Raw genomic sequence first — 12,399 nt, 5'->3', positions numbered from 1 at the left:
GCCAAGCCAAAGGCCAAGGCAGAGGCCAAGCCAAAGGCCAAGGCAGAAGGCAAGCCAAAGGCCAAGGCAGAGGGCAAGGCAGAGGCCAAGCCAAAGGGCAAGTCAAAGGCCAAGGTAGAGACCAAGCCAAAGGCCAAGGCAGAGGCCAAGGTAGAGGCCGAGGCAGAGGCCAAGCCAAAGGCCAAGGCAGAGGCCCACATAAAGGCCAAAGGCAAGCCCAAAGCAAAACCCATGAAAAGCCTGAAGACCTCAAAAGTTCCAAAGGAAGCAGCCACTGCCTGGAGCCAGAGCTCCACCAGCCCCCACAGCCTCTACAGCCACAGCAAGCCCAGGGTGGTGGCAGTGAAGGAAGGTGTGAAGCTGGAGAGGCCTCAGAGGGTGCTGAAGGACAAGGACAGCAGCCAGCACAAGGAGACCATCCAGTCCACCCTGGAGTGCTTCCTGTTCCTGCAGCAGCCGGAGCAGGCTGAGCGGATCCTCCTGCTGTGCCACAGATCTCCAGTGAAGCAGAAGCTGCTGGATGTCAGTGCCTACAACATTGTGATGCGCTGCTGGGCCAGGAAGGTAAACAGGAGTAGAGGGGCGTGAAGCTATGATTTTGGGGCTAGTGGTGTTGGTGTATCTGCAGCATCCTTCCCTTCTCATCCCCAGGGCTCCCTGCAGCACATAGACCAGCTGTTTTCCATGCTGGACTCTGTCGGCCTGCGGCCCAGCCTGGACTCCTACGCAGCAGCTCTGCAGTGCATGGGCCAGAACCAGTCGTCCCCCGAAGCCATCTGGAGGTAACACCTGCCTCAGGTGCCCCCGAGCCCTGGGGCAGCAGCTCCACAGCCTGTGCTGGGAGAACTGGGATGCACGTGGGGCTGGGGCTGGGAAGAGCTGCCCCTGCTGCGTGCACACCTGGATGCTCTGACCATTTTCTCGTGGCCACATTTCGGGGTGTGCAGAGCTCCTGCAGCACCCTCCCTGCCACCCCCAGCTGCTGGGGAGTTTGTCTGAGATCATGCAGGGAGAGGAGATGTGGGAGGTGAGAACAGCTGCTTCTCTGCCCAGAGCTGGGCTGGGAGAGCCCCTCTCCAGTCAGGGACTCCTTGGTTCCCCACCATCCTGGGCATCTCACTTCCACTGGCCTGTCTGTCGTTGCCTGGTGGGAATGGCTCGGCTCCTCCGTTTGTTTTTATGGCACTTCCATGCAGGTTCCCCTTCTTGGCAGGCTCAGTCAGAGAGCCAGTTCCCACAGGGCTCTCTGAAGGAGCGTGGTCAGGAGATTCAGGTGGATCTCACGGAGCACAGTGGGCAGGAAAGTGTCAGGCCAAAGCAGGGAGCTGAAGGAGCCCTGTGAGATCCCACAGACTGGGTCTAGGGGCAGTGCCCGGGGCTGGCTGCACAGCCAGCTCCTTGACAGAGGATGGAGAAAGCTGCTGCTCCGCTGGTGCTGCACAAACACCTTGGGGACGTATCGCTGGCCTCTGTGTCCTTTGGCTGGCTGACAAGTTCTAGATGCCTCCAAGTGAATATCTTCGGTCAGCTGATTCTGAGGGGTCTGGCAGTGCCATCCTGCCTGGTGTGGGAGTTGTGTCAGTGCAGCACACACTGTGGGGTCCTGCAGCAGCCGGAGCTCAGCCTCCCTGCCCAGGCCGGGGCTCCACAGTGGTGCAGGCTGAGAGGTGGACACCTGATCCCTGTAACCTGAGGCGGGTGACCTTGTGGGACTGGCTGTGCTGAGGCAAGTCCCGCCCCAGCAGCTCCTGCACAGCATGCTCAGGCCCCTGGGGAAGATCGAGCCTGTCCTGTCTGCCCCTCCTCAGATACCTGGAGCAGCTGAAGAGCGATGGCTTCCACGTGGATGAGCTCTTCCAAAAGTGCCTGTTTGAGGAGGATGAGAAGGAGAAGGTTCTGAAGGCCATCAGGACTGTCCTGCCCAACTACCAGCTGCCCCCTCCACCCAAGCCCCAGACCTGCAAGTCTGCTCTGCTCCAGGACTTCTACTCCAAAGTAAGCCACAGAGCTCAGGGAGGTGTTGGAGCTGGCCAGGTGGTGTTCACAGGTGTCCTCAGGTCCAGCTCAGGACTCTATAAGGGAAGCATTTTTAGCATGGTCTTTGCTCAATAGCCCACACAAATCATCAAATGATGATATTACCAACAGCCTTACAGAGGAACAGTGAAGCCAAGGGCTGGCAGGGGCCTGGAGGTGACCTCCACGTGCTAGAAGGGCTGTTTGGGGAGATGCTTGACCATGACACAAGAGCAGAGCAGCCTGTGGGGTTTACCAGCCAGAGATGTCTGGTCTTGTTCTACAAGCCCCTTGGAGGGAAGCTGGGGGGATGAGCATGACATAGTGCCTTGCACTTGTTTCAGGAAAAGGTGGTGTCATACCCCAAGCTGGATTTCTCTGTGGAGGAGTTGCAGGAGCGTTTCCAGCAGCAGCTGGAGATGGAGTTGAACAACACCATAACCATCGAGTCGGTGGAGGCGGCCAAGCCCCCAACCCCGCAGGCTGTCAAAGCGGTAAAGCTCAAGAGGTCGGGGGGCAGGGGGGCACTGCAGCCCTTGGGACCTGTGGGAGAGACTGGGGGTCCGTGGGCTGAAGAGGTGGTCAACTGACCAGCTCTCTTACTTCTTCTTCTGTGCAGCGTGAGCTGCTGGGCACCCTCCGCTCCCAGTGGCACGATGCTCTTCTCCAGGCCCTGCAGAAGTCCAAGCACAGCATGGTTAAGGCCAGGACACTGTCCAAGTACAACATGCTCTACCCCTACCTGTGCCTGCTGCCGGATGAGGAGTACGTGAGCATCATGCTGCAGGTAGGAACCTGCCCTGCCTCATGGGAGCAGGGCCAGACTGAGCCATTGGGCTGTCACAGAGCACTAATGTCCTGCAAAATTCAAACTTCTGAGAGTGTTCCCAGGTTATTAGGTGCAGGTTGTCTGTTCCCTGTGTGGAGCAGTCAGAGAAACCCCTGCTCTTCCCTGGTCGTGTTTTCTTCCTTGCCTTCTGCTCAGCATTGTGGGAATCTTCCTGTGCTCCCCTCATAGCAGCTTCTAATCCTGCTTTGTCTCTCTGCTCTGTCTCTCTGTTCCTCCTTCCTAAGAAACTCTTCGTCTTCCCTTTTTCCAGGTCCTCAACACACTCTCTCCACAAGGAGAGTCCCTGGCTGTCCTGGCCAGGGAGCTGAGCAACAAGGTCTACAACAGCTACATCACCCATAGGAAGCTGCACAGCCGCCAGCTGGAGAAGCTGCAGGGTGTCTATGAGGACTACATCCACCTGCTGGCAAAGGACAGCCAGGTAGGAGCCCTTGGAGTCAGGTGTCCTGTGTAGGAGAGCTCTGGGCTTGAGCAGGGTGCACTTTGCATGGCAGGAGGGGATGGGAAGGCAGAAAGGGGCCTCCAAGGCCAGGTGAGCAGGTCGTTTCCAGAGCTGAGTGTACGTGGCTTGTGGGGGGGCAGGCGGGTCTGCAGTCTGGGAGGGAGGGGCAGGGTGTTACGGGGATGGAGTGTCAGCACAGGGATATGGTGGGAGGAAGGGCTTTGCTCTCCTGGTTCTCACTGCTGGGCTTGCCCCAGCCTCCTCAGCCACCCTTCCCCAAATACCCATCAGGGAGGACCTCACAAGGACACAGAGGCAGGAGGAACCTTCTCAGAACCGTGTCCCAGATAGATAGATCCCATTTAGCAAACCCCCTGGGAGCAGCGTGTCTGGCCCCTCCAGCTGACCTGCATTTTCTCCTTCCACCTCCTAGCCTGACCAGTACTTGCCACGGGAGTACTGGGAGAAGCTGGTGGCAGAAGCAGGCTTAGGTTCCTCCCTGACCTTGAAGGACTGCAGCTGGCCGTACGTGGTCCTCATGCGCCTGGGCATGCACATGCTGGAGCTCCTGGTGAAGGCCATCACGGTGCCCAGGAACCTCCTCAATCCTCGTCTGGAGTCCAAGTCTATTCCTGTCCTCTACCACATCTACTCCTATCAGAACATGTGGCAGGTGAGCCTTGTCCTGGGGGCTCTGGAACTGTGCAGGTCACCCCTTCGTGAAAACCAGACCCTTGCAAGGCCCTTTTCCCTCCCTGCTGCCATTCCTACTCAGGGACACTTTGAGGAGCCCCTGGTTCTGTGCAGATGCTCTCCTTACTTCCTGTGATCCTTACAGGATGGCTGACTGACCACAGGCTCTTCCAGACTCCAGCCCTAATCCTCTGCTGCTGACCTTCCCCTCTCTGATTCTCTCCAGGTTGGGCTGATAAAGCCCCATCCCATCTTCTCCCAGATTGTGACGGATGCTGCAGAGGCCACGCTGACCTTCCACTCCTCTGCCATGCCCATGCTGTGTCCCCCAGTGCCCTGGACCTCCCCCCATTTCGGTGCCTTTGTGGTGAATGACACCAAGCTGATGCGCTTCGTGGAAGGGGACGTCCAGCACCAGCTGCTGCTGGATCAGTGTCCACCCGTGAACCTCCATCCCGTGCTGGATGCCCTGACCCAGCTGGGCAACTGTGCCTGGAAGATCAACCAGCCAGTGCTGGATATAATCATCTCCATCTTCAACGACAAAGGCAACGAGCAGCTGGACATCCCACCGCCCCTCTCCGAGGCCCCCAAGCCTCCCACCGCTCCCGGCCATTCCTCCACCTGGAGCAAGGCCCTCAAGCGCGAGCTGCTGCTGTGCAAGAAGAAGACTGCAGAGATGCACAGCCTGCGCATGGACGCGCTCTACAAGCTCTCCATCGCCAACTACGTCAGGGACAAGGTGTTCTGGTTCCCTCACAACATGGATTTCCGCGGCAGGACTTACCCGTGCCCGCCCTATTTCAACCACCTGGGGAACGACGTCACCCGGGCCATCCTGCTGTTTGCAGAGGGGAGGCCGCTGGGGCCCAGGGGCCTCGACTGGCTGAAGATCCACCTCATCAACCTGACGGGGCTGAAGAAGAAGAACGCCTTGCAGGAGCGGCTGGAGTACGCCAACGAAATCATGGAGGAGATCCTGGACTCAGCTGACCACCCGCTCACGGTACGTGGGAGCTTCTAGAAAGTAAAATGAAATGGGAATCGGATCAATTTTGAAACATAAACGTTTTGAAAGATACATTTTTGAGAGGAAAAAGGGAATCAAAGCAATGCAGAGATTCCTAAATAGCAAATTTCTGTTTGAAAACATGATGAAATACGAGGGAAGTTGGAGGCATGATGGGAGGAGAAGCTGTGCCTAGCGTATCCCAGGAGCACAGGGTCTTCTGCCTATGCTGTGATTTCTACCAGCCTGTGCTTTCCCGTTCCCAGGGCAGGAAGTGGTGGATGAACACTGATGAGCCCTGGCAAGCCTTGGCATGCTGTATGGAAATCGCCAAAGCCTCAAGGTCCCCAGATCCGGCAGCCTACATTTCTCACTTCCCAGTTCACCAGGTAGGAGCCCAGCAGGTCTGCATGCCCCGTATGAGGCCCAGCAGGGCAGGAGAACAGGGCAGGCGGGAAGGAGCATCCCTTGGCTCAAGCAGAGCCTGGCTGGGAGAACGCTGGCAGCTGCTGCAGGGTGAGAGCCGAGCCAGTCTCACCTTCTCCAGCCACAGGATCAGGGCTGGAAGTTGGCCCAGCATGGCAACACCTGCATGTCTGGAGTGTTCAGAGCTGTACTGAGTCTTCAGGGATTTTTGCTCCACTCCCATTCCAAGGCTGAAGCCAAGCAGCTCTACAGGAGCTGAGATGGGAGGTCTGGAACTGAGAAAGGCAATGGGAACAGAACTGGTTGTCCCCCACATTCAGTGTCCTGGCTGTCACCATATGCCTTGTCCTTGCTCTGGGCTAGTGCAGTTGCTCAGGTGCTGCCCAGCTTCCTGAAGGCTCCTGTCCTTCCTGAAGGCTCCTGTCCTTCCTGTCTGCACGGGGACTGTGGGGATCGTGGTCCTGGTGTGGGTGGCTCTGACTGAGTGGGGGGAACAACCCTTGTTCTGCCAGTAGCAATGGTCTGGAATATGCGTGAGACAGTCGGGACTGATATTTTGATGACAACAAAAGATCAAGAGAGCAGCAGGGGGTGTGTGGAGGGTGCAGCTAATGAAATTCCGGCAAGGACTTCTTCTGGAGGGCACCCCAGTCTCGTTCTGCCTGAGTCATCAGCGCTCGGTTAACGGAGCCATCAGGACGTGCTGCACTGCAGGGAGGGGGGTGCAGGGAGGAGGGGGTCCTACCTGAGGAGTGGTCCTGGGACAGCTGCAACCCCTGCAACCAGGGAGAGCCCAAGCCCAGGGGGGCAGGAACAGCAACACACCTCCCACGAGAAACGTTGCTGCCGGTGTGGTCTGGGGAGCACCAGAACCTCCTGCGCTTTTCCTTCCCTTTTCCATCCTCAGTGGACGAGCTCTGTCCACATGCTGACTCCTTGTTTCCCCCCTGCTCTTCCCACATGCAGGACGGCTCCTGCAATGGGCTGCAGCACTACGCAGCGCTCGGCCGGGACCTCATCGGGGCTTTGTCTGTCAACCTGATGCCCTGCAGTGTCCCCCAGGATGTCTACAGTGCAGTGGCCCAGCAGGTGAGGCACAGCAGGGGCGTGGGGGGGGTCCTTTTGGACCTGCCTCCTCCCCTTGGTGCACAGGGTCACTCCTGCTCCTGAGGAGAAAGGTGGGGATAAGACCAGTGTACAGAGAGCTGGAGGGGCATGAGCTGGTCAGAGACAGGGAGTCTCCATCCCTGAGTGGGATCTGGCTGGATATCTGTCCTCATAGAGGTGGCTGTGAGAAAACCCCTGAGATTTCTGCTGTCCTCACTTCTGAATGAAGCCTGGGAGAAGTAAATCAGAGAGGTGGAAGAGGGTGTTCCTTATCCCTTGGCCACAGCTGGCTGGCCCACGAGTTATGAGATTTTCTTCCTTTGAGCTGAGTAGGAGGGAGGGGGAAGAGATTCAGCCTTTGGCACTGCTACGGAGTCTTTGATGTCCTTGGCAAGACGTGATGTGAGATGAGCTGCTGGAAGAGTGCTGAGACCTGCCAGGCTCACTCTGCTGGCACTGGACCCTGGTTCTCCCGTCTGGGTCTCAGCAGGTTTTCTCCAGGCAGCACCACACCAGAGAGCAGGAGTAGCTCACAAGGGTGCAGGGCTTGCTCAGTTATCATTGTGGGGCAGAGGCAGGAGAACCCGAGTTCTGACCCATAGTCCTAGAGCCGGCAACGCCAACCTGTCAAGGGACAGTGCCGAGGCAGCAGGGGAGGCTCTACAGGGCTGACCCCTGGGGCGCTCTCCTCCTCAGGTGGAGGAGTTTCGGAGGAAGGACGCCGAGCGGGGCGTGAAGATTGCCCAGGTGCTGCAGGGCTTCATCAGCCGGAAGGTGGTGAAGCAGACGGTGATGACGGTGGTGTACGGGGTCACGCGCTACGGCGGCCGCCTGCAGATAGAGAAGCGGCTCAAGGAGATCAATGACTTCCCCGAGGTAACGTGCCTGTGTGCCCCCCTTCCCTGGGTCCTGGCATTTTCCTCTATGTCCCTTTTGCTGTCCCTTTGCCTGAGCCATCGCTCTGCCACTGGTCTGTGCAGGAATACTTGTGGGAAGCATCTCACTACCTGGTGAGGCAGGTGTTCAACAGCATCAAGGAGATGTTCTCAGCAACTCGAGATATCCAGGTAAAAAGCCTCTTGCATCTTATCTCCCTCTACTTTTTCTTCTTCCCTGGTCTGCTCATACATAGACCAGGGGGAGAGATGGTTCTCCTGGGTCCTGGCCCAGAGAGGATCCTCCTCCCCCCAGCCCAGAGGTGTGGGATTGTGCTAAGCTTGCCAGTAAGCACTGGACTGTCCCAGTCTGTGGTAGGAATCGGGGTGGCCTATGCTGGGAGGGGATGGGGTCTCCCAGCTCCACACTAACTCCAGCTGCTTCTTCACCTCTTCTGAAGCACTGGCTGACAGAGAGCGCCAAGCTCATCTCCCAGTCGGGGCGGACAGTGGAGTGGGTCACACCGCTGGGGCTCCCCATCGTGCAGCCCTACTATCGCTTCAAGTCCACTGTGGTGAGTGAGTGTTTGGTGTGAGGATTCATCCACCCCTCCCTGTGCCGTGGTGGGAGCAGGGAAGGGACAGCCGGGATGGAGCCTGGCGGGTTGGCACCACCGGTGGGTGAGCCTGCAGAGCAGGTAGGATCCGTGTGTGCAGGCACATCCTCCAGCCTCATCGCTCCCTGCAGAGCCTGGAGGATGTGGGTGGGCTGGTGAGGAAGCTCTTCTGCTCTGTCCCACTCAGGCAGCTGGGGCACGGGCCGTTCCCCGCTCCGAGGAGCCTCCTCGGGGCTCGCGTGACTCAGTCTCGCTCTGTCACCTCCCACGCGCCGCTGACTCACGTCCCCCGTCCCGGCTCATCCCTGTGCTGCTCACCTCCAGCAGCCCCTCTCGGGCTGATTCACCCTGCGAGGGCTGTCACGGGGAAGGGGTGCAGGGATGCCTGCCAGCATCCTCAGGAGGGGAGCTGGGCAGGGTGTCACTGAGGAGTGGCAGCTGCCACGGCGCTGGGACACCCTGAAAAGGCACAGTCCTCTCCAGAAGAGTGGGGCAGTGCCCAGCCCCCTGTGCTGCGGGCAGTGCAGGGTAATAACTGGTCCCCTCTCTCCACTCACAGCTGAATTGTGGCATGCAGAACTTGAGTGTGAGAACCCCCAGCAGCAGCCAGTAAGTACGAAAGTACAGTGTGCCCCTGCTGACCCCAGCCTGTGCTCTGGGGACAAGGCCTTCCCATCAGGGAAGCTGTCAAGGAGTGCCAGAGCTCCTGTTATCCCCCTGAGCTGCAGAGAGCTGGACAGAGGAGCAAGGCCCTGGGGCCCTCCAGGGCAGCCCCCTCAACCCTGGGCTGGGGTGGCACTGCCTCTGTGCTGGCACTCTCATCTTTGGCTCTGAAGTGCCCCAGCTCCTCCATGTCCCACTGTGCCGCAGGAAGCCTGATACTGTGAAGCAGAAGAACGCCTTCCCCCCCAACTTCATCCACTCCCTGGACTCCACACACATGATGCTCACAGCTCTGCACTGCTTCAGGTAGGAGTGGGCAACTGGGCTCTCACCTGGCTCTTCCCTGGCTCAGGACTCTTCTGTGAGAGTGTCACTGGGCAAGGCGCCGTGTGGGACCAAGGATTCCCTGGTGGGTGGGAGTTTGGGGTTCCTGGCAGAGAAGGGGTGAGGGGAGGCAGTGGCACAGGGAGATCCTGGGATCTCTGAAGACCTGCAGGGGCCATGCAGGGAGTCCCCCTCCTTATATGGCCTGTGCTCCTGTCCCAGCCAGAAGGTCTCCATGGGGTGGGGGTCATCACACAGAGGGGCTCTCAGCACCACTTCATGGCACCTTTGCCCCCTCCCAGGCAGGGTCTGGCCTTCGTCTCGGTCCACGATTGCTACTGGACTCATGCACTCACTGTGGACATCATGAACCAGGTAAGTGTCCTCCAGGGTCCCTTGTGAGCAAGATCTGGCTGATCTGTGCTCTGGGCCCGTGCCAGGCCTCGCCTCCCCTGGGCTTTGCTCCATAGGCTGACTGATTCACCCGGGTGAAGTGAACCTGGGATGCTTGCTGGCAGTCGCAGCTGATTTGCTGGTGCCCCATCCCCTCCCATCCTGCAGGGAGTGTGTGGCAGAATCTGTGTGTGTAAATGGGCACTGAACACAGCCCTGGCAGAGCTGGTGCCCTTGGCCTGCCCTGGGCACTTCCCTCTGCAGTGCTGTGAGTGCTGTTGTGCCTGTGGGGATCGGCCTCTGCTTCCCACCTCCCCAGGCTGATTCCTGCACCCTTGTCTGGCAGCACCTCCTTCCCACTCCTGCTGCTTCCCCTGCCCCTCAACTCTAACCTGCCACTTGGGGGGAAGGAGGGAAAATGCCTCCTAACCTGCACCTCACCCTGTCTCCCTGGGCCAGATCTGTCGGCAGCAGTTTGTGGCTCTGCACAGCGAGAAGATCTTGCAGGATCTGTCTGAGTTTATGCTGGAGAAATACTGCAGGTATTCCTGGCCTATTGGTTTCCCCCACCATGCTCCTTCCTGCCTGCACCAGTTCCCTCTCCCAGATTGTGTCCAGGTGCTGACAGGTTGTGTCACCTGCCTGGGGGTTGCTCTGGGTAGAACCTCTCCTTCCTTCTTGCCTGACACCCAAATTGCCTTCAACCTCAGTGTGAAAAATAAGGGCTCTGCACCCTCTTGCTGCAGAACTGAGGGAGGGTTTGGCAGCCTTAGGGCCTGCCCTGGGCTGCTGTGGCCAGGGCTGGGCTCCTGCTCCCACTCGAGGGTGCATGGTCTGTTTTGGAAGAGCTGAATCCTGTTGTCAGGGGCTGCACTGGGGGGCAGAGGAGGGTGTGCCTTCTCCCAGAGCTCCCGTGTTGATTTGCTTTCTTCTGGTTCATCCAGCCCCAAGACAGAGACCATAGCCAGTTGGCAGAAGAAACTAATGGAGCAGCTGTCAAACGTCCCCAAGACAGGTAGGAGCATGGGATAGGAACTGCAGAGCTCAGGAGTGGTTTGGAGACAAGGGAAATGAGATGGAGTGGCCCCCAAAAGACAAAAAGCCAGAGCTGTCCCCTAGGATCGGGTGTTCCCTCCTGTGCTGGACTGCAGAGCCATGGGACAGAGCCTGGACACATTCCCCTGGAGCATCCCCTACCACTGAGCCCCCAGGGAATTTCCCCCAGGCTGACCCAGCTCATCCCATCCCGCTCTTGTTCTGCTCCCATCTGTTTCCAACCATGAGCATTTGCTGGGAGATGGGACTGAGGGACTCAGCAGAGTAATTGCCAAGATCTAGATGATATACATGCAATGGGATTAAGGCAATTAGTTTAACTCCTTCTAATCCCTCAGCCCTGTGTCTGCCAGGCCATCTGGCTCTGCCTGACCTCTGTGCAGAGTGCTCCAGTGCTCCATGGGCAGCACGGTTCAGGGGCTGGGATCCTTCATACCCTGAGGCTGCTTCTGTCCCCCTTGCCCATCCCTACCCTGCTTTCTGACCTCTCCTCTTCCTCACTCCCCCCAGGTGAATTCAACCTCGAGCAGGTGATGGATTCCACCTATTTCTTCAGCTGAGCCATGGCTGCCTGCAGAGCCCTGAGCTACCTCTGGACCTCTGGCTGCGGTGGGTGCCAGGCCTGTCCCCCATCTCACGGGGAAGGGGGTGCAGCTGCCAGCCCAGCAAGAGACCTGCCCCACAGTGAGGTGCTGGGGCACCCTGGGACTCTGCAGGAGCACCCAGTGGGGGCCAAGCTCTGCAGTTTGCCATCTCTGCCTGTGTCCCAGCACCTGGAGAGGGCACCCAGCCCTGAGCTGGGGTGGAGCCAAAGGGGCGACAGTAGACAGGGCTGGCTCCCCTCAAACTTCACCTTCACTGTGAGCCCCAGCCTTTGCTGGGCTGTTGCCTGTCCTGGGGTGCTGTTCCTCTCCACCAGTGGAGCTTGGACCTGGAGGGACAGGCAGCCACTCTGGGCACAGCAGGAGCCCTGGCCCTGCTCTCAGGGTGCTGCTCTGTGCCCTGCTCCAGCTCTGGGCACTGTCCCCACTCTCTGTACCACAACCTCTGCAGCTCCTGACTCCCATTTCCAGGGCGAGGTTTTGCTGCTGCTCACTGGGGCTCAAACAGGGGAAACCACTAATTCAGGGGTCAACATGTACAATACTGTAAATAAAATGTTTTTTGAAATATGAGATGGGACCTGTGTGCTCCTTGGCATCTTTCCCTGAAGGCTGCAGGGTGCCTGGGCTCTCTCCTCACCTTCCAGGGGGTGTGGGGAGATGGGACTGCTGCCTCCCCAGCCTGGTCCTGTTCTGCTGCCTGGTTGGGCTTCAGTTGCTCACAGGAGCATCACATTCTGAAAATGCTTTTGTAGCAGAAACACAGAACTCTGCCAGTGTAGCTACAGAGGGAGTGGGGCTTTCACGGGGTCCAACTGCAGCCTTTCCAGCCAGGAGCCTCCCGTCTCCCCAGACTGTGACCTCCCAGCCCTCCTCTCCACTGGGCTGGTGCTGGAGATGGTTGGCATCTTGCAGCTGCAGCTGTGTTTGGTCCAGTTCTTGGCTGCACCCTGTACCCACAGTCTCCTGTCCCAGCCTGCTCCCAGCTTCTTCCTGGCTGCTGCTGGAGCGAGGGGAAGGCTGCTGGGAGGAGGCTTTTCACCTCGTCGCTTTTCTGGCAGGGAGTCAGCTCTTCAAAGGACAAAGCTGCATCCCACAGCCCACACTGGGACTGTGCCCAGTGCTCAGGCTCCCTGGGTCAGGGACGAGGAGCGGGAGCAGCCGGAGCCGCGGCAGGGAGGGGCGGTGGCGAAGAAGCAGAGCCGGAGTCGTGCGTAGCTCTGTCAGCTGCTGACATTTATTGCACAGGATGGGCTGGATGGGAAGGTGGACGCTTGGAATGGGGCCCTGTCCCTCCGGCTGCTCGGCCGCAGGGCGCTGGGCTGG

At 58.8% G+C, this 12,399-nt stretch overlaps 1 protein-coding gene across 1 annotated transcript in view; it reads left to right on the top strand.

The window, feature by feature from the left end:
- Positions 1-11,643, top strand: part of POLRMT (RNA polymerase mitochondrial) — a 21,745-nt gene extending 10,102 nt beyond the window's left edge. Inside the window, exons 2-20 of the mRNA XM_027704576.1 lie at positions 7-564; positions 652-782; positions 1,809-1,995; positions 2,361-2,510; positions 2,636-2,803; positions 3,117-3,287; positions 3,742-3,981; positions 4,228-5,007; positions 5,277-5,399; positions 6,403-6,525; positions 7,240-7,419; positions 7,524-7,610; positions 7,880-7,993; positions 8,595-8,644; positions 8,906-9,004; positions 9,325-9,397; positions 9,875-9,957; positions 10,360-10,430; positions 10,982-11,643. Of these exons, the coding sequence (XP_027560377.1) occupies positions 7-564; positions 652-782; positions 1,809-1,995; positions 2,361-2,510; positions 2,636-2,803; positions 3,117-3,287; positions 3,742-3,981; positions 4,228-5,007; positions 5,277-5,399; positions 6,403-6,525; positions 7,240-7,419; positions 7,524-7,610; positions 7,880-7,993; positions 8,595-8,644; positions 8,906-9,004; positions 9,325-9,397; positions 9,875-9,957; positions 10,360-10,430; positions 10,982-11,031 (3,438 nt within the window). The 3' untranslated portion in view covers positions 11,032-11,643. The remainder of the gene's footprint in view (positions 1-6; positions 565-651; positions 783-1,808; positions 1,996-2,360; positions 2,511-2,635; positions 2,804-3,116; positions 3,288-3,741; positions 3,982-4,227; positions 5,008-5,276; positions 5,400-6,402; positions 6,526-7,239; positions 7,420-7,523; positions 7,611-7,879; positions 7,994-8,594; positions 8,645-8,905; positions 9,005-9,324; positions 9,398-9,874; positions 9,958-10,359; positions 10,431-10,981) is intronic.
- Positions 11,644-12,399: the final 756 nt, after the last annotated feature.

This window comes from Neopelma chrysocephalum, unplaced genomic scaffold (genome assembly GCF_003984885.1).
Source record: "Neopelma chrysocephalum unplaced genomic scaffold, ASM398488v2 Primary Assembly neopelma1_283, whole genome shotgun sequence".
Taxonomy (NCBI): domain Eukaryota; kingdom Metazoa; phylum Chordata; class Aves; order Passeriformes; family Pipridae; genus Neopelma; species Neopelma chrysocephalum.
The sequence above is the reverse complement of the archived record's forward strand: the minus strand, read 5'-3'. Positions and strand labels throughout refer to the sequence as shown.